Source organism: Acytostelium subglobosum, assembly GCF_000787575.1.
Source record: "Acytostelium subglobosum LB1 DNA, scaffold: scaffold36, whole genome shotgun sequence".
In the NCBI taxonomy this organism is placed as follows: domain Eukaryota; phylum Evosea; class Eumycetozoa; order Acytosteliales; family Acytosteliaceae; genus Acytostelium; species Acytostelium subglobosum.
In genome coordinates, this window is record NW_012236497.1 from 177,921 (window position 1) to 198,466 (window position 20,546).

Consider the following 20,546-nt stretch of genomic DNA (forward strand, 5'->3'; position numbering starts at 1 on the left):
CTCCTTGTATTGTCGCTCGTCATCAGTCAATCCAACCATCAATCGTGGTGTCGACTTGGATCCTCCATATTTACATAAATGGTAGAAATCCTATTGATGGCGTGAAGTGGAAGTGAGTCTGTCTGGTCAATATGAGGTTGTCTAGGCTAGGCATTCACGGGCGGGATACTCACCAACCATATTCTTGAAAAAGTATGTAGGTAGAGTGGACGTCAACAGAGCAAGTAGATGTCTGTTCCTGGGTAGATGACATCCTTCCATTGCTTGTAGTCGTAATCATCGATGACAGTGGCGTCAACAAAGGTGATTGTGCATGGGATGTTGTCCACTGTCATCTGGATCTTGCACTCCTCTGCCTTCTCCTGCTTCTTCAAAGGACCGACCAGCCACCCTACGGCTACACACTTTATTGAGTCAGAAGTGATCTCCATCATTGTATTTGTAGATAGCGTTGAGGAGTTTATGAAGTTAGATCAATGTCCAACATTTTGATTGGGATGGATCACTTCAAATCAAACTGCGGATTTCTAACTTGGAGCGATCATTGTCAGATTGGTTCTCCAACAAGAGTTGTTTTCTTTTTTCTACACTTCCCAAGTCCGACTCCTCAGTGTGATCAATATTTGTGTGTCTCTCAGTACAGATAAAGATATGTTTTTGGTATCCCCCATTAACAATTGGGCAACCGATGGCCCATCAGGTTGGGGGATTGGACCAAAGAACCCTTCATCGGTGTCAAAAAACAATCAAAATCAATCAAAATAATCAAAAACACCCAATGGACAGACACCAAAAAAAAGCATAGACACCTAGTTTATTGATTCATTCAATACCAACATCAAACATATCATTAACAATAACAACATTGTACTAATACATATACATACATTCATACATATACTCTACCTGTACTATATTTAATCTAGATCACGACGGGACCACCCGATCAACCATCCACACACACACACACACAATCAATCAAACAACCACTCACTCAATCACACACACATACGCATCCGATCACCACTAAACAGAACAGACATCTTAAGGATCAATCATAAACAGTAGCAACAACCACATCCATAGCCATCAATCAATCATTCTATCAATCAATTAATCAAACACGTACATTCCAACCTTTAAAGTGATACACATAATCCATCCATCCATCCATAGTTGTTTAAAGGTGGGTAACATATTTGGAAAGCGCAACAACGATGTTGGCTGACCATCCAACCATTCATCCAACCATCCACCATCAATCACCATCAATCCAGATGATGAATGGCTATTTCTGATCACTCTACGTATCATCTGACTAACATTCATTCATTCAATCATTCATTTATTCAATTAGTTCAATCATACATAATTTCCAATTTTGTTGGAATCAATCAATCAATCAATCATTTGTACATAGACCTACTTATTATTATTATTATTATTATTTATAAATTGTAACATACTCGCTCAATCACTCTCCAAAGAGATATTTAAAAGAAAATGGAACCTGGTCTAGGAGCTGATGTGGCCCAAGGAGGAGGTAGTGGAATCAATGATCATGTTGATACCACCACAGTAGCAATCACAAACCAACATCAGCACCAACCAGCATTAGTGATGTTGGATCATACAACAGATGTCAGCAGTACAAGCACTGGAATCACAAATATTGATGTGGCCGGTGATCAATTGATCGAGACACAGCATGATGATGAACCTAGACGCCCACTGGAGGCATTTCCCCACAAATCCGGCCTGTTCCCAATCCACGAGGCAGTGTACCACAACGACATGGCAACACTGATCGAGCACTTTGGCGAGCCAGACCTGCAGCTGCAACAACTGCAACTACAACAGACGCTGCAGTCGCCCGACGACAGCTTCAACAAGGAGGAGGACGACGATGACGACGACGACGAACCCCACGACTCGGGCAATATCAACATCAACGACCGCGACACGCTTGGACGCACACCCCTGATGTACTCCAACCAGGTCATCACGGTCAGGTACCTACTGTCCAACGGCGCCCGCGTCAATCTGCGCGACCAGGAGCGCCAGACCTCGATGCATCGCGCGGCCATGTCCGGCCTGCACGACGTCCTCTCAGTCATGCTCGACTCGGGCGCACATATAAAGCGCGACAGCAATGGATGCACGCCACTACATCTGTGCGCCACGAGTGGCAGTGTTCGATGCGCCACCGCCATGATGGAGCGCGGACCACGTCGCGTCAAGGCCGAAGCACGTGACAAGAAGGGCAAGACAGCGCTACACTACGCGGCCGAGTCTCCATCGCCCGACGACACAGCACTTTTGATTATCCGAGCGTTGGTCAATGGTGGCTCGATATTGGACTCAAAGGACAGGGAGAAGAAGACACCTCTACACCTGGCGTCGATCATGGGCAAGATCAAGTGCATCACATTCTTGCTGGAGAAGGGTGCCAATGCAGATGCCGCCGACTACTTTGGTGCGCTTGCTCTCCACTACGCTGTCACCAATCAGAACTGCCACAAGGCGGTCAAGTTGATGGTAGCGCGCGGCGCCAAAGTCAACACGGCCGACAACACTGGCCAGACACCAATTTTCTACGCGGCCAAGTCTGGACATCCGAAGAATGTCAAGGCACTGCTTCGCGCTGGCTCGACGGCCAACGTAAAGGACTACCAGAACAAGACACCGTTGCACTTCTCGCTGGACATTGCCAACCCGACCATATCGAGTATGTTGGTTTCGGCTGGCGCCGACGTCACGCTGAGGTACAAGTACGGACTGAAGGGCGAGCACGCGAGGGTCTCCAAGGTGGACCCATCATCATCCTCATCGGACGGCAGTGGCGACAAGTCGGATGATGCCTCACAGGCACTGCATGCAGACATGTTTGGCTTCCTCCCCGACTCGTCGCTGACGGCTGCGCAGGTCAAGAAGTGGATGGACACAAAGGAGTACTATAACACGCTGCACAGACACAAGTCGAGCTTCGAGAAGCAGTGCGAGAAGAAGTGGGTCAAGATCATTGAGGGCTGGGCCAAGTACTCGGCCGCCAAGAGACAGACCAAGATTGGACGTCTAGCGTGGAAGAGTGTGCCAGACTCTGTGCGTGGTCAACTCTGGAAGTTGATCCTTACGCCCGAGACCTTCCAGGCCAAGTCCAAAGTGACCTACGAGCAACTACTCAACAACAACTCTGACTTTGTCAAGCAGATCGATCTGGACATTGACAGGACCTATCGCAACCATCTATTCTTTAGAGAAAGGTTCAACCAAGGGTATGTGTGTGTGGCATCAAGACATGTCTGCGAGACCAACTAACTCATACATCCATCAATCAATCATAGACAACAATCATTATTTAATGTATTAAAGGCTTATAGTTTATATGATCAAGAGGTTGGATACTGTCAAGGAATGAGTGGAATAGCATCGATACTGCTGATGTACATGGAGGAGGAGCAGGCATTCTGGGCACTGGTGGCACTAATGGAGTCGGACAAATATCAACTGCGTGGACTGTTCCTGCCGTCATTCCCCATGCTCTATCGCCACTACGCCATCCACGAAACACTCATACAGAAGGAGCTGCCCAAGCTTCAGACGCACTTTGGATTCGAGGGCATCTCCACCTCGATGTACGCCACCAAATGGTTCCTGACGGTGTTTAGCGGCAACCTGCCGTTCGCCCTGCTCATCCGCTTCTGGGACCTGGTGCTGACCAATGGCTACTTTGTCATCCACACGCTGGTCATCCACATTCTGCGCCAGAACCAGGAGACGCTGTGCAAGGACGGCTTTGAGAAGATCTTGCACTTCTTCTCATGTCTCGAATCCAACAGCATCGACATCTTCTCCTTCTGCAAGGCGGCCAAGAAGCATCGTATCTCAGAGAAGACCATTGGAAAGTTGCTCAAGAAACATGATGCCCTACAGGCACAGCTCAACCTTCAGCCACAAGTCGTGCTGCCGACCAATTAATTAATCGAGAGACTGGTCCATGAATTAGCCGACTCCTTCCTCCAATCCATTGTAATAATAATACCTTTCTCCTCCATTCAGGACAAAAAACAGAATTTTATTTATCTCTATTACCGTACTTCTCTTTGCAAGCATCATTGATAATCCTGTGGAACATGTCGACAAAACAGTGTGAGGGATATTTGATCAATCAAATAAGAATGTCAGATACTAACAGTGACCATTTAGACATTTTTTCACTTCCTGAGATTGTTTTGTTTTGGATAGTATCACTGTCATAAAGGTCAGCCTAAAGTCGACAGAAACTAAATGGAGGAAGTGGGCACGATCGATTGGTTTGGTCACATGGCGACTACATCATTTGTTAAAGTCAATCAACACAAGACTTAGAGTCAGGACCTTTGATGAACTCCAGTCACATGTTGATCATATCATTGACAATCGATACACGACATATTCAGAGCGAATCACTCATCTCTCAGTCAATTGGTTCAATCAACTCCACATGGAAGTAACGAAAGCGATGCGGTCTTGTCTATCTGAACTCCTCTCTTTCACGTGGCTACTTGATCATGCAGTGAACTTGCTCTCAGTCGAAGCACCAAAGTGTCTGCGGTCAGCATCACTAGTGATAAACAACGTGCTCTATGACAACCAGGAAATGGAAGATATTGAGACATCCATTGTCACCTTGGCATCGCTCATCTCACTCAAGAGCGTCTCATTCAGTATATTCTGGACATCTGATGAAGGGTTGCCCTATGGGGAATGCTATGACAATGCCTTTATAATCCTTCCCATCGTAACAGCATTGACCCGTCCAAGTTGTGCGTCATGGCTTCAATCCCTTCAGTCACTCTCTTTGCAATACTTGGCGCCCTCGGATATGTTCCAGAACTCACAACAGTTGTTTGGATGTCTCCCAAGTCTCTGTCCCCATCCACAACGAAATTGATCACATGATCAAACATTGCTATTGACCTCCTCCAACCAAAGCCTCGGCTATATATAAATAGTCACGTCAATGATGTTGCCACAGATAGTTTGGTTTAGGATAGTGTCCGTAGCTCTGATGTCCTGTCTAAGATCAACAGATTCTAAATGGAGAAAGTGGCAAGATCTATTTGTTTAGTCTCATGGCAACTACATCATTTGTTAAAGTCAATCAACACAAGACTTAGAATCAGCTCGATCAATGATCTTGAGTCACATGTTGATCACATCGTCGACAATCGATTCACAATACATCCAGAACGAATCACTCATCTCTCTGTCCAATCGTTGGAAGATCGATTCAATATCTCAATGTCCCAGACAATCCGGTCTTTCCTCTCTGAACTATGCTCGTTCAAGTCGACACTTGTTAACGCTGAGCATATTCTATTGGAGAGTACTGGTACAGATACACCCAAGAGTCTTCGATCAGTGACATTGGTGATAAACAACGAGCTCTATGAAGGCGAGAGAATGAATGAAATAGCGTTGAACATTGTCAACTTGGCGTCGCATTTTACACTCCAGAGTCTCTCGTTCCGTATTCACTGGACTATTGAAGGTATGCCCTATGAATGTCCGGACAATACCTACTTCATTCTTCCTATTATAACAGCATTGAACAATCCCATCTGTGCAACATGGCTACAATCCCTGCAGTCACTCTCATTGAAATTCTTGGCTCCATCTGATATATTCCAGAACAAAGAGCAATTGTTTAGTTTCCTCTTAAGTCTCTGTAACCTAAGAAGTCTTGCAATCGTAGTCTGTCAGGATACAGACCTGGACCAAACACAGGTGGAGCAGGTGAACGATCATCTGCTCACCTATCTCCGACATGCACCCAGTGGTGGACGACTTTACAAACTTGACTACCGGCTGATGATGTGCGAGGGTACGGGTCACCAACTCTTGACCTTCCTCCTCTGTGATCAAACATGTACCATACAAGACTTGACAATCATGACACTGTTTGCCAACCTACCATATCCAATTGGTCGACGACTCCATCGACTTGGGATCACTCATTCTCCGCAGAGTGATCACGACACCATGATTGAAGACATAGATTACTTTCCTGTATTTAGATATACCATTCGTTCAGAGAGTCAACATAGTTTTACTCGATTGAGTCAGTCACTATCACATGTTGACCATGTCGACCTTGGATATGTCAACGAATCTCAGTGGTATGTTTTGGACTCTATTGCCAGAGCAAACTCATACCCATCATCCATCTCACTCCGAGTACATTATGGCGGTGAACACATGCTCAATGACATTGTCAGACTATTCAACAAACCAATATGTCTCTATATCCAGCTGACTATAGTAAGGCTAGAAGATGACCCAGAAGTAACCCGAGATGTTACCAGGGTGCGTCAAGTTCTCCAAACAGCCATCGACCAAAACCCTAACATTCTAAACAAAGACTCATGTCTACATTCAGAACGTCTCATTGAGCATGGCTGGGTAATATAATAAAATAGGACAGCAGCTGCATCGTTGGAAATGATTGATTGATAACCGAGACTAAAGAGGTATCGGGGGATTCATTTATTACAGCAAGTGAGTAGTAGCGATTGAGATATGTGTTATGTACTTGCGCAGTAGTAACATTAAGGAACATGAGTATGTTCGCTTGCTTGGAGTCTGTTGCCACCTATTTGCTCACTCGCTAGCTCGATCACTCGATCACTCGATCCCTCGCTCACCTGACTCATTCATTCGATCGATTATTGATATGTATATGTCCAAACTTAATGGACACCTGTGCTTGCTTAGGATTGGATGTTGTTTGGTTGCATTCCGTGATGATGTGGAGGAGGCATTCCATGCTGAGGCGGCATTCCATGCTGAGGAGGCATGCCATGATGAGGTGGAGGCATACCATGCTGGGGTGGCATACCATGATGGGACATGCCATGAGGAGGGCCTCCTTCCCAATGAGGTGGTGGGCCATTTGGTGGCATCTGCTGATGATGATGTTGTTGGTGCTGTTGATGTTGTTGATGTTGTTGTGAATGCATTGGAGGTGATCCATTTGGTGGCATGTTATGATATGGGAACGGTCCACCCTGTTGATGATGCATACCAGGATGATCAAACTGACCTGGTGGAGGCATCATATTAGGTGGTGGCATGAGTCCAGGGTGCATACCTAATTGGTTGATTGATTGATTGAGTATTAGTGATCATTCATTCAATCAATCATGTGATCGTCAATCAAGTACTTACCGAATTGTGGAGGCATGAACTGAGGCATTCCTCCCCTAGCCTGCATGTCTCTCATCTTTTGTTCACTCATTGCTCTAAGATAGTCAGGTTCAAACTGTTTATAATATAATGATACAGCCTGTTGATGTACCTTTCCTATATTATGTGACTTTCTAACTGATGGTGAGTCATGAGTAAGGTACTTATCGCAGTACTCGCAGTAATACTTTGGCATCTTCTATGTATATATGTATATGTATAAGTATGTATAACTGTACAAGTCAATGATTGATTGGATGAATGATGATGAAGAATGAGATGAGTTCACAAAAGAGACCTTTTGATAATTTTTCGAAAGTTGAAGGTTGTCGACAACGAAAGAATGAGTTAGATTGACGACTCGTCTTAAACTTATCTACAAATACATAACATAAATATAGCATACAATGTCAAAGAGAACTAGACCCAACATATTGGTATGAATAATTTATCAAATCAATCAAATAATCAATCAAATAATCAAACTTACTCATTTAATGAATGAATGGACCGACAGATCACAGGAACACCAGGCACGGGCAAGACAAGTCTTTCAGCAGAGTTGTCATCGACTCATGGAATGAAACATGTGGATATATCGGCATTGGTAAAGGAGAAGGATTTACATGATGGTTGGGACGAAGAGTTCCAATGTTACATCCTGGACGAGGATAAAGTATGCGATGAACTCGAAGATGTTATGGCACCAGGTGGTGTAATTGTCGATCATCACGGTTGTGAATGGTTCCCAGAGCGTTGGTTCGATCTTGTAATAGTACTACGTACAGATACTCAATCATTATATGAACGTCTAGTCAAGAGGTATGTTTGATTCATGGAGGTGATTGAATGAGTGGACTGGAATGGAATGGACTGACTTTGGAGCAATCATACCAATGTAGGAACTATAATGATAAGAAGATAGAGAATAATATAGATTGTGAGATTATGCAGATGATATTGGAGGAGGCAATGTCATCGTACAAGCCAGAGATTGTAATGGAGATGCAGTCCAACTCAATCGAGGACAATGAGAATAATCAAAAAGTCATTGGCGAGTGGATACAAGCTTGGAAATAAAGATATTGATTGATTGAATGAATTGATTGACGTTGATTGGATTGGATTGGAGATTATGATGGAGGGAATGGTGGAATTATTCCTGGATTGAAGTTTGCTAGAGAGGCTGTCACCTCGTCCATGTCTAGTTCCAGCACATCTTGGATATAGTGCGCTATTTCAATGTTATCAATGTTGGCATGTAGTTTGGACTCTATTGATTCTTTGATATCTTGATTATCGCCAGAGTAGTATGTGTACAAGTTGACATCGACTCCTGTATGTCCACTGGTTGTGAAGCCGACCAGAGCACGCTCCCCAATGAACCGGCCGAGGAAGCTTGCGAACGATCCATTGTTGTTGGCACTCCAGAAAGACTGCAATAGCTCCAGCTCCGATGTTGTGAAGTTGAAGGGAGACTGATCCCAATTGCCTGGCTTGTAATATTTGTTGACGACAGAGTTGATCACAGAGTTGTTTGTGGCGACACTAGCATCAGTGACGTTGACTCTAGTGGCAAAGATCTCCTTCTCCATCGTGGCTGCTGACGCGGTAAAGTTGAGAAGTACATCCGGGAGCCACTTGTACGTGGGGTAGACGTGTGCGTCGGGCTGGAAGCCCAAGGTGATACCGCCTGTCTCATGGTCGGCAGTTGCCAGCACTAACGTGTTCCTGTCATTGGCGGCAAAGTCCAGGACTGCGTTGAACGCATCGTCAAAGTTGAGTGTCTCATATATCTGTGCGGCGGCGTCGTTGCTGTGTCCGGCCAGGTCGATCTTGGCGCCCTCCACCATTATGATGAAGCCATGCTGATTATCCTGCGCCAGTAACTCCAATGCCTTAACTGTCATCTCTTTCAGCGTGGGGATATCTGTCATCTTCTGATTGATCCTGTCAATGTCGTAGGGTATGTCATGTGGCGTGAACAGTCCTATCATCTTGCCCTTGTTGACTTGAAGCATGCTCGTTCGATTGTACACCATTGAGTATTGATTCACTTGCTGAGCCTTGTCCAACATTGTTTGATTGAAGAACTGTGATCCACCGCCCAAGGCCACGGTCATGTCCATGTCCATCATCTGTGTGGCAATAAAGTCCTCTGTCTTGCGGGTCGTTGAATGAGCGTAGAAACAGGCAGGTGTGGCGTCGGTGACGCGTGTGGTCGTGACGACACCCGTCTTCATGCCCTTGAGGCGGGCGGCCTCAAACAGCGTGCCAACAGGTTTGTAGTTGTGATCGACACTCACGGCATCATTGTTGGCGTGGACGCCAGTGGCGTAGGCTGTGGCGCCGGCGGCCGAGTCGGTGACATCGCTGCTGTATGAAGCGGTGCGCACTGTGCCAACGAGATGGGAGTCCAGTTTGAGGGGCATGTACTCGACGCCATTCATGTGAGCCTGGGCCAGACGAGCCATTGTAGCGGCGGCCGGTCCGAATCCATCGCCAATCATAATGATCACATTGAGTGGGCTGCGCGACCTATGTCTGGGTACGAGCAATCCAACCAACAGACTAATAGTCAACAACACAAGTATACATCCACCAATTACCAATATCCATTTGATCAATCTCTTCCTCTTCTCCTGTTTTCTCTTTGGATCTTCTTCTGATTGAGGTATTACATTATTATTATCATTGTTGTTATTGTCAGTGTTTAGTTTATCTAGTTCATAAGGTATGGATGATGACATGTTATATCTCTTTTATCTATATCTCTATAACATTCAATCAATCAATCTATCAATCATACATACTACATCAAGTGTGATTGGTATGGTATACACCTGCAATCAATCATCAAAGAGTTAGTACTTAGAGTGGTTGGTGGTGTTTAATCTATTGACTATGATGTGTTTGTGTGTGTTGCGCTACAAAGGATACAACTATCCAATAACACAACTACATCAACAGTGGAGAGGGATTGTCAAATGAACCACCATCGAGGGTATTCATTCAGACCCTCACTACCCACCCATTTGGTTAACAGCTAAACAAATAATATCTATCTGTATCTCTCTATAACATTGAATCAATCAATCATAATTAAATTATTTGTTTGTTGTCAATTACTTGAGTGATGAACCTTTGACCTCCCTTAAGTCCCCCTAGATGCTTATCCGAATACCCTGGAATCGATCTATCTCATGTGCTCTGATGTTGGGCAAGTCAATCAAAACAGAATCTAGACATTGTTCCGACTTGTGAAACGTCATTACAACCAAGTAGTGAATATCCCTGAAGGATTATGAAGATATCTGCGCAATGCGGAGGTCCTTGAATGAACTGCCTCACTTGGTTCAAAGTCATTTGAAGTTTGGTATCCAGACCATGATAAGACTTAGGCTTCACAAAAACAAATTCAAATACAAATATATATACTAATACAAATACAATGGTGATCCCAGCTGACTCGATCAAGTGCGTCGCCGTGGGGTGTATGCTGGCCCTGAGAAGAAGAAGGAGAATGCAGACGAGTGCAAGATCCAGATGACAGTGGACAACATTCCATGCACAATCACTTTTGTTGATGCCACTGTAATTGACGAATACAACTACAAGCTTTGGGATGAGGTCATCTACCCAGGAACAGATATCCACTTGGTCTGTTGCAAACCAAACTACCTCCATACCATACCACGAATGTGGATGGTGAGTATCCCTTGATTGCCTATAGTTGAGAAGGATGTACATAATCATCATATTGACCCCAGACTCACCAAACTCCACATCAAAGGATGTCCACCATATCTGTTATCACGGAGGATCCAAGTGGACACCACGATTGATGGTTGGATTGACTGATGACGACCGAGACTATAAGGAGATTGCCAAGTTTCTTCGTCCCCATTTAGTCATCAGTCGCCCAATCGATAAGGAAACTGAGGACCTCCTAAACAAGGAATTTCTAAAGATTAAAGCCATAAAGTACTTCCAAGCAGCCAACCTTTCGAGCAAGGCGATCGAGGCCGTCCTTGAAGAGGCAGTCCGTCAAGTGAGAATTCGCCGCAATAAGATAACATGCACATTACTCTGAAGATCTGGTCCAACTCAATAAGATAGTTTGGACGTTATTAATTTTGGCTAACAACTTATACAAATACAAATATAATTACAAATATGGAGATCACTTCTGACTCTATCAAGTGTGTAGCCGTCGGGTGGTTGGTTGGCCCTGAGAGAAGGCAGAGGAGTGCAAGATCCAAATGACAGTGGACAACATCCCATGTACAATCACATTAGTTGACGCCACTGTCATTGACCTATACAATTACAAGTACTGGGAGGAGGTCATCTACCCATGCAACAGTCACCGACTAATCTCGAACCCAACAATACCATCACCATTACAAGATTGTTCTAAGCCATCATTGGTGTCCAACACAAGTTGTGTCTTTCTGATTTTTTTAAAGTCGGTCACGACTTGTCGTTACTCCATTGTCAACAAGGTGCATACAGATACACAAACAAACAAACATGACTAGAGGAAAGCAAAAGGTTGGTGATAGAGAGTAGTGAGAGAGAAGAGAGAGAGAGAGATTTGATGTTATCTCATTCATGTAAGACACTTACACCTCCACTTCACTCAACTCTATTCAAAAGATTGACGCTCAGAAGAGAAACCAGGAGAAGCAACAGGATCAGAAGGGAAGCCAGATCGAGCACAGAGCTGCTGCATTTAAGCTTCAATGTAATGTCTGCATGGTAGGTCATTGTTGTCGTAGGAGTTCATTGACTCGCGAGTTCTGTTGTTGACACTTCAATCATTCAAACACAAACAGGCCAACATTACACATGAGAATCAAGTTGCGCAACATTATGAATCTAAGCATCCTGGGAGACCAGTCACGCCCATTCGAAAGTAATAGAGACGCAGTAGTTTAGTAGTAGTATTATAGAGACCCACAGAGCAACTGCGCAGCTCGCAGCATGGCATGACGTCGTTGGTTGGTCGAGTCCAATGCTCGCCAGCCATCCATCGATGGCCATCCCTCAATTGTAAATAAAGCTCGCGCGATGCGACCCAATCTTTGTAACTTGGATAACAACAACAACCAACCCCAGGACCACTCTCGACCCAACAACACCTTCAAATTGAGGGATGTTCATTTCACTCCATTCATTCATTCGTTCAATCAATCAATCAAGCAATAGTATCTGTACAACACATGGATCCCAACAAGTCATATGTATATCCATATGGATACAATGAGTCTGAGTGTCACTATTGCTACAAGTCAACAGAAGGCAGAAGATCATATGGTAGGTACACAGTTGACTGTTTGACTGAATGACGGGATTGATTGACTAACTTGAGTGTGATACCTAGGTATGAGTGCAAAGCAACTCACTGTTGATGACTATCAGAGTCTATGTGATACGGGATGGCGTAGGTCAGGCACATACCTCTATCGACCTGATAACTCTAATGACTCAACATGTTGTCCTCAGTACACTATCAGGCTGGACGTATGCCGATTCAAACCAGCAAAGGATCAGAAACAAACCTCAAAGCGACTCAACAACTACCTTGTACATGATAACATACATGGAGACACGAGCAAGCAGCAGCAAAAGCAACATGTGGCACCTCCACCATCATCAACTGAGCAGTCAATGAATGATGATGAAGCAATGTTGAAGAGACTGGCCATCGATGACATGTTTACAAGGTGCTTGACGGCATTGTCAAACAATACATTACAACAGGAGGAGATTGGAGAGATTGTAAAGTGTCTGCCGCCAGTCAGAGAGAATGCACATAGGCTCCAGAAGGACAGAGGCACATACTCTTGCAGTATGAGTCCACTTAACAAACATAAGAAGATGTTACAAAACCGCTGCAACATCACTGTTCAACAACTGATCGATGCAGTCATCAATGAGATCAACAATGACATCAACAAGTTGTTGCCAGAGAGCACTCACCTCTCACATGTACATTACAAAGACAATCATATCAACTTCATCCCTGTTGAAGACTCGGTCAATCATAATAATCCTCAAACAAGGCCAGTCGCACCAAGCAGTGAACCAAGACACAAGAAACTGGATGTACCAGCGATGCCATTGCCAGTGTCGCCCAAGCATAAGCTAGAGACAACATTGCGACGAGCAGAGTATAGTGAGGAGGTGTTCCAGCTGTACTGCAGGTACCAGACAGAGGTGCATCATGAGACCGAGGCAAAGAAGCCAGAGGGATTCAAAAGATTCTTGGTCGACACGCCATTGATCTACGTGCCCTACTCAGAGAAGGGCTACTACAGCCCCGCGCTAAACAAGGTCGTGCAAATACCCGAGACGGGCTTTGGCTCATTCCACCAACTATATCGACTGGATGGCAAGCTGATAGCGGTGGGCATCGTGGACATTCTCCCATCGTGCGTGTCCAGCGTCTACTTCCTCTACGACCCCGACTACCTATTCCTCTCGATTGGCAAGTACTCTGCACTGGCAGAGATTGAGTGGACCAAGCAATTGGCATTGCAAGCGCCTCAACTACATTATTACTACATGGGATTCTTCATTCGCGATTGCCAAAAGATGAAGTACAAAGCAATGTTCCGGCCATCAGAGTTGCTGTGTCACGAGACCCAGCAATGGGTCGACCTGGATGTTGCCCTGGCCAAGATTGACAGTAGCGCCAACAAGAGATATTCACCATTTGTTGTTGAAGCTGGCAGCGGCGAGTATGTTGTACCATCAAAGAGATATCCAAACGTGATCAATCAAATCAAGATGATGCAGAGTGGTCGTCCATTCACCTTGTTGGACATCCAACCAAAGTTCCGAGAGGAGATCAAAAGTATCCTTGTAGACTACATGGACAACGTTGGCGAACGTCTTGCCAAGATCATCCAAGTGACCTTCAGTAGATGAAGTGGTCAATCCATTTATGATCAATCGATTAATTAATAGATTGATTGATTTGATTTGATTGATTGGTTGATTGGTGAGTGAGTTGACCCGTCCAAGATCCAAGTATCATCAACCAATCCAATCAATTAACTCTCCATCCAATATTTATAAATCGATCAAATGAATGATCTGAATTAAACCAAATTTGGAATTATTAATAACCGTTACTTTACTTGAACATAACATTGATGTTAGTTATAACATCGTTGTTATTTATGTTTGTAGTTATTATTGATTACAACGACCACCATCAATATTTGTGTGCCCTTCTGAATGAGGACGATAAAGTGAGGGGGGGTTGGATAATTATTTATTGAAAAGAAGATCAAGTGAAGGGGCATGCATGGCGCCCTTTCTTGATCAACAATCAAGACCCCCCATCTAAAAAAAGATAAACTTCTTGACACATCACCTCTTGGTCGTTGTTCCATTTTTATAATAAACTGTTTTTGTTTGATGCCAAATTCTGTTAAAATTCCATCAGGTGGATGGATGAGGTGCACGAATGAAAAAGGTGAAGCCTCATCCAACACACACACATTTTCAACGAATTTGATGATCAAACAACACAACACACACACAAACATCGTTAGATATTTATAAACTTAACGTCCCAATCCTCACACATAATAACAGGCAGTATCAGAAACAAAGACGAGCTTGTGAAAATGATCATTCAGCTGATCTGTCATCGTGCCTCTGCGTGTGAATTGCTCACACGCAACACCTCATCATTCACACCTGAATGAAGCGTTTGGACGCCAAATTTATTTTAATTTAATTAACAAGAAATATCACTTATTGATGAGGTGAGTAAGGTCACCTAACACACATCAGTTGAGGGTTGCACCGCTTGGAACAGGCAGCGCCTGATGTTAACCTCCTCCTCAGCGAGTGAGTGAGTGAGAGACAGACAGACCATCACCAAACTGGTGTGAATGAAACAAAGAAAGAAAGAGTCATATCGGCCTCAATCACAATTCATTCATTTTGTAATCATTCCAAAGTTATAAATACTACAAATAATATTATAATATAATTATATATAATTAAACATCAAAATGTTGATCAAGACTGTTTTGCTGGCCGTCATCTTGTTGGTCGCTGTCGCCACCGCCAACAAGAACATCTGTACTTTCCAATACGAGTGTGGTGCTAACTCCTATTGCCACGGTGGATACTGTGTTGACTGTATCTCCAATAACGACTGTGGTCTCAACCAGTTCTGCAACCTCGTGAACACCATCGATCTTGTAAGTCTCTAATTGAATGATTGAATGGTTAATAGATTGATCAATCACAAACGAAAACAAAACTTGATCACTAACACACGCTCACACACAATCACAAATCAATCAAACGACTTCATCACATTTTCTATCTCACTCAATAATAATAATAGAACAAGTATGGTTCATGTCAGGACTTCCCATACGACAACGCCAAGTGCATTGTTCTAGGCACCACTGACCTTGCTGATGAGCGTGTTGACAACTCCACCAAGTGTGCTGTCCAGTACTACGATTCCAACCTTGCCGTCGGTAGCCGCATGGTCACCGAGTTCCAAGGAACCTGCACCAACGGCCGTTGCCGTCAATGCCTGTACAACAACGACGGTAGCTCCCAGCAAGGCAAGGGCTCCCAGAGAACCTGTGTCTTCCCAGGCAAGTACGCCACCATCCACTCTGCCGAGTGGGCCCCAGGCAGATACTACGAGAGCCCAATCCACGTCTGGTTGGCCATCCTTTTCTGTTTGACCGCCATCATCACCATCTTCCACTTCCTCGGTTTCCTCTTCCACAAATAGACGGCGTGATCCGACGTGAGAGCGAGTTGTCCGTCTCCATTCATTCGCTCTAGGCCCCTCCATAAGAAATAAAGTTAAACAAAGCATCGTAACACCGGTCACTTGTTGCCCGTATCTTAGTCAATGGCTTCGTCTTCATTCATTCTTTCGTTCACCTCATCCAACAACAACGTTGAGCTCAACCCTTGTAAGCAAAGGCTGACACACCACGGATACCACGTGATTGAAGGGAGATGCGATAGAGTCCGCCACTGCCTGGTGCGCTGTCTCGTGCAGTGGTGATGTAGAGCATGGACAGGTCGCTGTCTCCAAATGCACATGAAGTCACTTTGTTGACTGGCAACATTATGACCATGAGTAACTTGCCAGTGTTTGGGTCCCATCTTGTCACACGACCTCCGTCGTAGTGAGCAACCCAAAGCATACCTTGGTTGTCAATGGTCATTCCATCAGGTGATCCATACTCAATGTTGATGATCTTTTTGCGATTGGTCACGGCACCAGTTTCAACATTGTAGTCGAATGAGTCTACACCCTGTGTTGGCGTATCGATGTAGTACATCTTGGTGGCATCGGCCGACCACACGATGCCATTGCTTATCCTGACATTGGAGAGCACAGTGGAGAATTGATGATTGATACCAACACAGTACAAGGCGGCTTCAGCTGGGAATCCATTCTTGAGGGACATTGAACCAACCCAGAATCTTCCCCTTGGGTCAACCTTGCCATCGTTGTATCTATTCGTAGAGGATGTCTCTGGATTGGCCAACACTGTCTGTTCACCAGTCAAGTAGTTGAAGCTAACAACGCCCAGTCCTTGAATGGCTATCACCACCTCTCCATCCTTGGCATTGGCTCTGGGTACAACAGTACCAGGTCTATTTGGAAGATTGAATGAATGCTGGATCATTCGACTTGGGTCGAAGCTGTATTTATAGCAAACATTGATATGTTGTTAGTCCTTTGATTGATTGATTCAGGATGATCTTTAGTTAACTTACACATATAGCTTCTTCCCTTCAATGTCAAGATAATAGAGCAACTGTTTGTTACAATCCCATATTGAACCTTCACCAAGTTCAGCGTTGTTATTAAAGAATAACTTTGCAGTTAGTATCTCAACATCTTCAACATTAGCATTGATACCAATACAACAGATTCCGATTACAATAAACAATGATATCAATATTACTCTACTACTACTATTGTCATACATAATTAATTAATTGGTTAGTTTAGATTAGTTTAGTTTAAGTATGCAAAGTTAAGTTACTGTCACAATGGATGTGTTACAATCAGCACCCTGCCCTTTGAACCCTAGTTGTAACATGTACTTATAATATATTTAAACAGTAGCAGTAATACTACAACAATCATACACTACATATTGGTTCAATCATCACTAATACAAAGTGAAAGTATCCATGTTGGTTGTATAATTGATTCCATTTGGAGGGTGGTGTGTTGAGGGTGTAAGGTGATTGTTAGTTGATGTCTTTGGCAATATAGACTGGACTCAAAGTTGTTGGGTTTCTAATTCAATACATTTGTATATCATATCAGCTTGATATTAATAAATATTTCCGTCGGTAAAATTTAATTTCATCCTTCCGCTCTTTAAATATATAGATCAATAAACCGTCAATCTTTCTGGTTATGATTAAATTTATATCATGATTTAAAAAAATAAATAAATAAGATCACGAGAAGTAATTATTAACATAACACCATACATAAAGATACATAGAGATAGATACATATATATATATATATATGATATAATGTCAGAGTCGGAAAATAGTATACATAGACATCTGTTTGAACATCCACCTTCAGATCAACATGTTGCTTGGGGTTGGAACAAGGAGGGACAGTTGGGCACAAGCATTCATTCGAGACAGGAGGCAGAGACATCGCCACAGACCATATCAAAGGTATTCTTTACAAGAGACTTGTCAGTTGGTCTATCACATACATTGTTCATCTCGAGGAATGGTGAGGTGTACGCCACAGGCAAGGGCAGATACGGACGTCTAGGTCTCTCAGACGAGCGCACTCAGACTGTACCCGTACGACTCAGCTTCAGCAAGCGTGTCCTACGAGTGTCGGCTGGCTCATTCCACAGCGCCTTTGTCACTGAACGTCTTGAGCTCTACACATTTGGTCGTGGAGAGAGTGGTCAACTTGGACATGGCGAGCTTGTCGACGTACTCACGCCTCGTCTTGTCGAAGGTCTGACGGACCCTGTCGATCTTGTCTCATGTGGCGCAGATCACACAATACTAACAACGCGTAAGTCATCATCATCATCATCACACTTGACGACACTCACTCATCTCTTGCTGACTGATCGCGACGTGTAGTGAAGGGATGCGTCTATGGAATGGGCGCGAACAAACATCATCAGGTCAATGAGATGGACGTGGCGATACTACCGACACCAGTGTTTGTTGACTTGAATCCATTGGTTGACTCACTGACTGCTCGAGCGTCTGATATCACTGGTCTGTCAGCGGGAACAGGCTTCAATGTTGCAATCAAGAAGGGAGTGCTCTATGCATGGGGATTGAACGCGGCTGGTCAGTGTGGAGCATCATCAAAGGACGAGACAATCGCTCGTCCACACAAGATCAAAGTGCCCTCGGCCAAGGGCAACACCAAGCGCATCTTCACTCAGGTCGCCACTGGCATGTCACACGCCGTTGCCGTCACTGAGGAGGGCGAGGTGTTTGGCTGGGGATCATCTCAGCATGGCCAACTCGGTCTTGGTATGATGACCGATGTGGTCACAGTCGACACATCAAAGCCAGTGCGCATTGGAGAGTCACTACTCGCAGAGTACGTGATCAAGGTTGCATGTGGCGCCTTCCACACCCTGGTGCTCACATCAACAGGTTATCTGTACAGTTGGGGACTCAATGACTATGGTCAAACCGGTCCAGAAGGAGTTGGCGGCATCACAAGTGTACCTCATCGAATGCGTATACCTCAGCGTGGAAAGGATGGTTCAACAATCATGAGCATTGCAGCTGGAGGCAGGTCATCAATGGCCACAAGATGTATGTTTGATAGATCAATCAATCAATCAATCGTTGATACTGATGCTCACTCATCTCATTGTAGACTATCCAACATTGGTCAAGGTTAGAGAGTCAACCTATGACAAGGACATTCATTCAATATACCTCAACAACCAACATACTGATTGCAAGGTGGTCTTGCGAGCGAAGGAAGGAGGTGATGAGGACAAGCATGTCAACGCACACAAGATCATCATGGCAAGACATTCACAATTCGTCGAGCAGTTGGCAGGTGACACAATCGATGCAACCGAATCATTCACCAGTATACCAGACCTCAGTAGCTTCCTCGGACGACTATATTCAAACAATGTTGCATACTCATTGGCCAAGTATGTGTTGCATCGGGACCATACCATATCTCATCAATCACTAATACAACAACAACACCTTTGGACACGCCTACAGTCATCTATTCCTTTATGTAAACAATCCATTATACTCTGATATTACTATTAGAGTACAGGACCAAGCAATCCATGCTCACAAGTGTATACTTGTGAGTAGGTCCAACAAACTCAAGGTGGAGCTAGAGTCCCAATTCCAAGAGGCACTGAACAAGACCCTGTATATAGACAACGTTGATCCAAGTGTATATCTCACCTTCCTCCACTATCTCTATACTGACAAGGTATGCATTCATTCAATCAACCGCCATGATCACTTACCTAACCCCGCCCCGCCCGCCAAGCTACACATTGATCAAGAGAATGCGATGAACTTGTTGGAGCTGGCTCATGAACAGGATATGGAGAGGATGTTGGAATTGGTACAAGAGTATATTATTAATGTTGTGGACGAGGATTCGGTATCATTCATCTATGAGACATCGATGAGATTGGGTTTGGAAACACTCAGCGATTACTCAGAGTATTATATCTCCAAGAATATGGATGCAGTGGCACAGACTGACACATTCAATGCGTTGCCCGACGACCTAAAGAAGAAGCTATCACTTCACCTTGTCCAAGAGGGCAAGAAGGCCAAGGGCAAGCAACAGAACTGTATAATCAACTAAGAAAGAACAAATAACATTACATTAATCGTTGTTTATGATCATGGTCATGTTCATGAGAGGGTGGAGGGGAGGGAGGGTTTAGAGCTGAGCGGCACCAGAGGACGAGCCAGAGGAGGATGTGCCGGAGGAGCCAGACGATGAACCAGAGGATCCACCAGACGACGAGCCGCCAGAGGACGACGAGCCAGAGGATGAGCTACCAGAGGTTCCACTGCTGCCGGATGACGAGCCACCAGAGGTGGATGATGGGTTGTTACCTGGGTACCAGTCAAAGTCGACGCTGACGCCACACTCGTTGCCATTGCCATTGTACTGCTTCATGGCGGGGCTGTTCCAGCCTCCGTACTGGTAGTAGCTGGTGTCGGAGAATGATGGGTTGTTGTCGTAGTGAGCGTACCATTGGGGGTAGCTCGAGAGACCAGAGTAGTCACCGACA

The 20,546-nt window shown here is 44.5% G+C and overlaps 11 protein-coding genes across 11 annotated transcripts; 7 read left to right on the top strand and 4 right to left on the bottom strand.

Annotated features, from left to right (window-relative positions):
* Positions 1–212: 212 nt before the first annotated feature.
* Positions 213–434, bottom strand: SAMD00019534_119450 (hypothetical protein; the record flags this gene model as incomplete). Its single annotated transcript, XM_012892870.1, has 1 exon — positions 213–434. The coding sequence occupies one exon, from the start codon at positions 432–434 to the stop codon at positions 213–215; it is 222 nt and encodes a 73-aa protein (XP_012748324.1).
* Positions 435–1,503: 1,069 nt separating this feature from the next.
* On the top strand, positions 1,504–3,978 carry SAMD00019534_119460 (hypothetical protein; the record flags this gene model as incomplete). Its single annotated transcript, XM_012892871.1, has 2 exons — positions 1,504–3,275; positions 3,345–3,978. 2 exons carry the CDS (start codon positions 1,504–1,506, stop codon positions 3,976–3,978), a joined length of 2,406 nt encoding a protein of 801 aa, XP_012748325.1.
* A 2,140-nt stretch (positions 3,979–6,118) lies between these two features.
* On the top strand, positions 6,119–6,448 carry SAMD00019534_119470 (hypothetical protein; the record flags this gene model as incomplete). Its single annotated transcript, XM_012892872.1, has 3 exons — positions 6,119–6,161; positions 6,221–6,303; positions 6,404–6,448. 3 exons carry the CDS (start codon positions 6,119–6,121, stop codon positions 6,446–6,448), a joined length of 171 nt encoding a protein of 56 aa, XP_012748326.1.
* Positions 6,449–6,666: 218 nt separating this feature from the next.
* SAMD00019534_119480 (hypothetical protein) lies at positions 6,667–7,279 on the bottom strand (the record flags this gene model as incomplete). Its single annotated transcript, XM_012892873.1, has 3 exons — positions 6,667–6,968; positions 7,067–7,132; positions 7,210–7,279. The coding sequence occupies 3 exons, from the start codon at positions 7,277–7,279 to the stop codon at positions 6,667–6,669; spliced, it is 438 nt and encodes a 145-aa protein (XP_012748327.1).
* Positions 7,280–7,640: 361 nt separating this feature from the next.
* SAMD00019534_119490 (hypothetical protein) lies at positions 7,641–8,301 on the top strand (the record flags this gene model as incomplete). The annotated part of the gene is made up of 3 exons (XM_012892874.1): positions 7,641–7,664; positions 7,745–8,049; positions 8,130–8,301. Coding segments are annotated over 3 exons (501 nt in total), but the record flags the coding sequence as incomplete, so codon positions are not given.
* Positions 8,302–8,360: 59 nt separating this feature from the next.
* Positions 8,361–9,737, bottom strand: SAMD00019534_119500 (hypothetical protein; the record flags this gene model as incomplete). Its single annotated transcript, XM_012892875.1, has 1 exon — positions 8,361–9,737. One exon carries the CDS (start codon positions 9,735–9,737, stop codon positions 8,361–8,363), a length of 1,377 nt encoding a protein of 458 aa, XP_012748329.1.
* A 2,023-nt stretch (positions 9,738–11,760) lies between these two features.
* Positions 11,761–12,149, top strand: SAMD00019534_119510 (hypothetical protein; the record flags this gene model as incomplete). Its single annotated transcript, XM_012892876.1, has 3 exons — positions 11,761–11,781; positions 11,887–11,988; positions 12,066–12,149. The coding sequence occupies 3 exons, from the start codon at positions 11,761–11,763 to the stop codon at positions 12,147–12,149; spliced, it is 207 nt and encodes a 68-aa protein (XP_012748330.1).
* A 466-nt stretch (positions 12,150–12,615) lies between these two features.
* On the top strand, positions 12,616–14,163 carry SAMD00019534_119520 (hypothetical protein; the record flags this gene model as incomplete). Its single annotated transcript, XM_012892877.1, has 1 exon — positions 12,616–14,163. The coding sequence occupies one exon, from the start codon at positions 12,616–12,618 to the stop codon at positions 14,161–14,163; it is 1,548 nt and encodes a 515-aa protein (XP_012748331.1).
* Positions 14,164–15,263: 1,100 nt separating this feature from the next.
* On the top strand, positions 15,264–16,009 carry SAMD00019534_119530 (hypothetical protein; the record flags this gene model as incomplete). Its single annotated transcript, XM_012892878.1, has 2 exons — positions 15,264–15,455; positions 15,605–16,009. The coding sequence occupies 2 exons, from the start codon at positions 15,264–15,266 to the stop codon at positions 16,007–16,009; spliced, it is 597 nt and encodes a 198-aa protein (XP_012748332.1).
* A 178-nt stretch (positions 16,010–16,187) lies between these two features.
* Positions 16,188–17,228, bottom strand: SAMD00019534_119540 (hypothetical protein; the record flags this gene model as incomplete). Its single annotated transcript, XM_012892879.1, has 2 exons — positions 16,188–16,938; positions 17,014–17,228. The coding sequence occupies 2 exons, from the start codon at positions 17,226–17,228 to the stop codon at positions 16,188–16,190; spliced, it is 966 nt and encodes a 321-aa protein (XP_012748333.1).
* A 565-nt stretch (positions 17,229–17,793) lies between these two features.
* SAMD00019534_119550 (hypothetical protein) lies at positions 17,794–20,110 on the top strand (the record flags this gene model as incomplete). The annotated part of the gene is made up of 5 exons (XM_012892880.1): positions 17,794–18,304; positions 18,376–19,071; positions 19,136–19,424; positions 19,552–19,723; positions 19,784–20,110. The coding sequence occupies 5 exons, from the start codon at positions 17,794–17,796 to the stop codon at positions 20,108–20,110; spliced, it is 1,995 nt and encodes a 664-aa protein (XP_012748334.1).
* Between the last annotated feature and the right edge of the window lie 436 nt (positions 20,111–20,546).